The 1510-nt window shown below is 36.0% G+C and overlaps 1 protein-coding gene across 1 annotated transcript; it reads right to left on the bottom strand.

Moving 5' to 3' along the window:
* Positions 1-219: 219 nt before the first annotated feature.
* LOC102146344 (interferon alpha-21) lies at positions 220-971 on the bottom strand. The gene has a single exon (XM_065531077.1). The coding sequence runs from the start codon at positions 969-971 to the stop codon at positions 405-407; it is 567 nt and encodes a 188-aa protein (XP_065387149.1). The 3' UTR covers positions 220-404.
* Between the last annotated feature and the right edge of the window lie 539 nt (positions 972-1510).

Raw genomic sequence — 1510 nt, 5'->3', positions numbered from 1 at the left:
GGTATTTCTTTATTAAAGAATAAACAAATAATACAAGAAATTTTAATGCTAAAAATTAATAAAAAAGCAAAATAATATATTGACTAAATATAAAGAAGATATTTTGATATAACAAATACAATGTAAAAGTATACATAATAATATATGGAAAAAATTTAAATCTTAAAATAAACAAATATTTTAATAGATAGATAAACAGATGTATCAGCATGCTCATCTGTAAAGGACTAGCGCCTGCAGAGGTAAACATGATGTTTCCTTAAACTCCTGAAAACATTTGAAAATTTTGATTCAACTCGTGTAGTGGTCATAGCAGAAATGAGTCTTTGAAATGGCAGAAGTCAAGGAAGTGTGGAATGGTGTATTAGTCAATATGGATCATTTCCGTGTTGAACCAGCTTTCATTACTTCCTCCTTAATCTTTCTTGTAAGGTTGTTGAAAAAGAGAAGGATCTCATGATTTCTGCTCTGACAACCTCCCAGGCACAAGGGCTGTATTTCTTCTCCATCAGATAGAGGGTGATTCTTTGGAAGTATTTCCTCACAGCCAGGATGCAGTCCACATTCGTCAGTGGAGTCTCTTCCACTCCAACCTCCTGTATCACACAGGCTTCCAGGTCATTCAGTTGCTGGTAAAGCTCAGCGGAAAATTTTTCTAGGAGGCTGTGTTCCCAAGCAGCAGATGAGTCCTTTGTGCTGAAGAGATTGAAGGTCTGCTGGATCATCTCATGGAGGACAGAGACGGCTTGAGCCTTCTGGAACTGGTTGCCATCAAACTCCTCCTGGGGGAATCCAAAGTCATGTCTGTCCTTCAGACAGGAGAAAGGAGAGATTCTTCCCATTTGTGCCAGGAGTATCAAGGCCCTCCTATGACCCAGGCTGTGGGTCTGAGGCAGATCACAGCCCAGAGAGCAGATGGATTTGTAGCTGAGCACCACCACGGCCACCAGTAAAGAAAAGGACAGGGCCATTGGGATGTTGCAAATATTGCTAGGCTACTGAGGTGGGTAACCTTGAACCTTGGCCTCCAGGTTTCCTGAAGACCTTGCTCTGTGCATGGATCTTAAATAGTGAACATACTAATTTCCATTTTCTAAAGGCTCTAGTTTTACTTTCTATCTCTGTTTTTGCTTTCTTTATTCACTCTCTACATGTGTTGAAAGATGTTTTTCATCATTGCCTATTTTTCACCTACACTCAAAACTTTTTAAGGTATTATTTTCTAATTGAAATCTTCATGAACTTTTATTAAAACAGATGTGGCATATCTATTTATGTATACTGTGTACACCTCTACTTCACAGATAAAAACTATAAACTTTGCTCTTTTTATTCAATGTAAAGAATGACAGAAAAGTTAAACTAAAATCTAAGTTAAAAGCTATTGATACTTAATTTAATTTGACGAGTATAATTGTGAAATAACTTTTAATGTAATATGTTCATGTAAATTTTGTTGTGTGAAATTACATACGCAAAATAAAAATCTATGTAAATAAACATTAATAAT

Source organism: Macaca fascicularis, chromosome 15 (assembly GCF_037993035.2).
Source record: "Macaca fascicularis isolate 582-1 chromosome 15, T2T-MFA8v1.1".
In the NCBI taxonomy this organism is placed as follows: Eukaryota; Metazoa; Chordata; class Mammalia; order Primates; family Cercopithecidae; genus Macaca; species Macaca fascicularis.
Note: the sequence above shows the minus strand (reverse complement) of the source record. Positions and strands in the feature narration are given on the sequence as shown.

Excerpts from the sequence above, each read along its gene's own strand:
- LOC102146344 (XM_065531077.1), bottom strand. The coding sequence starts at position 971 with ATGGCCCTGTCCTTTTCTTTACTGGTGGCCGTGGTGGTGCTCAGCTAC.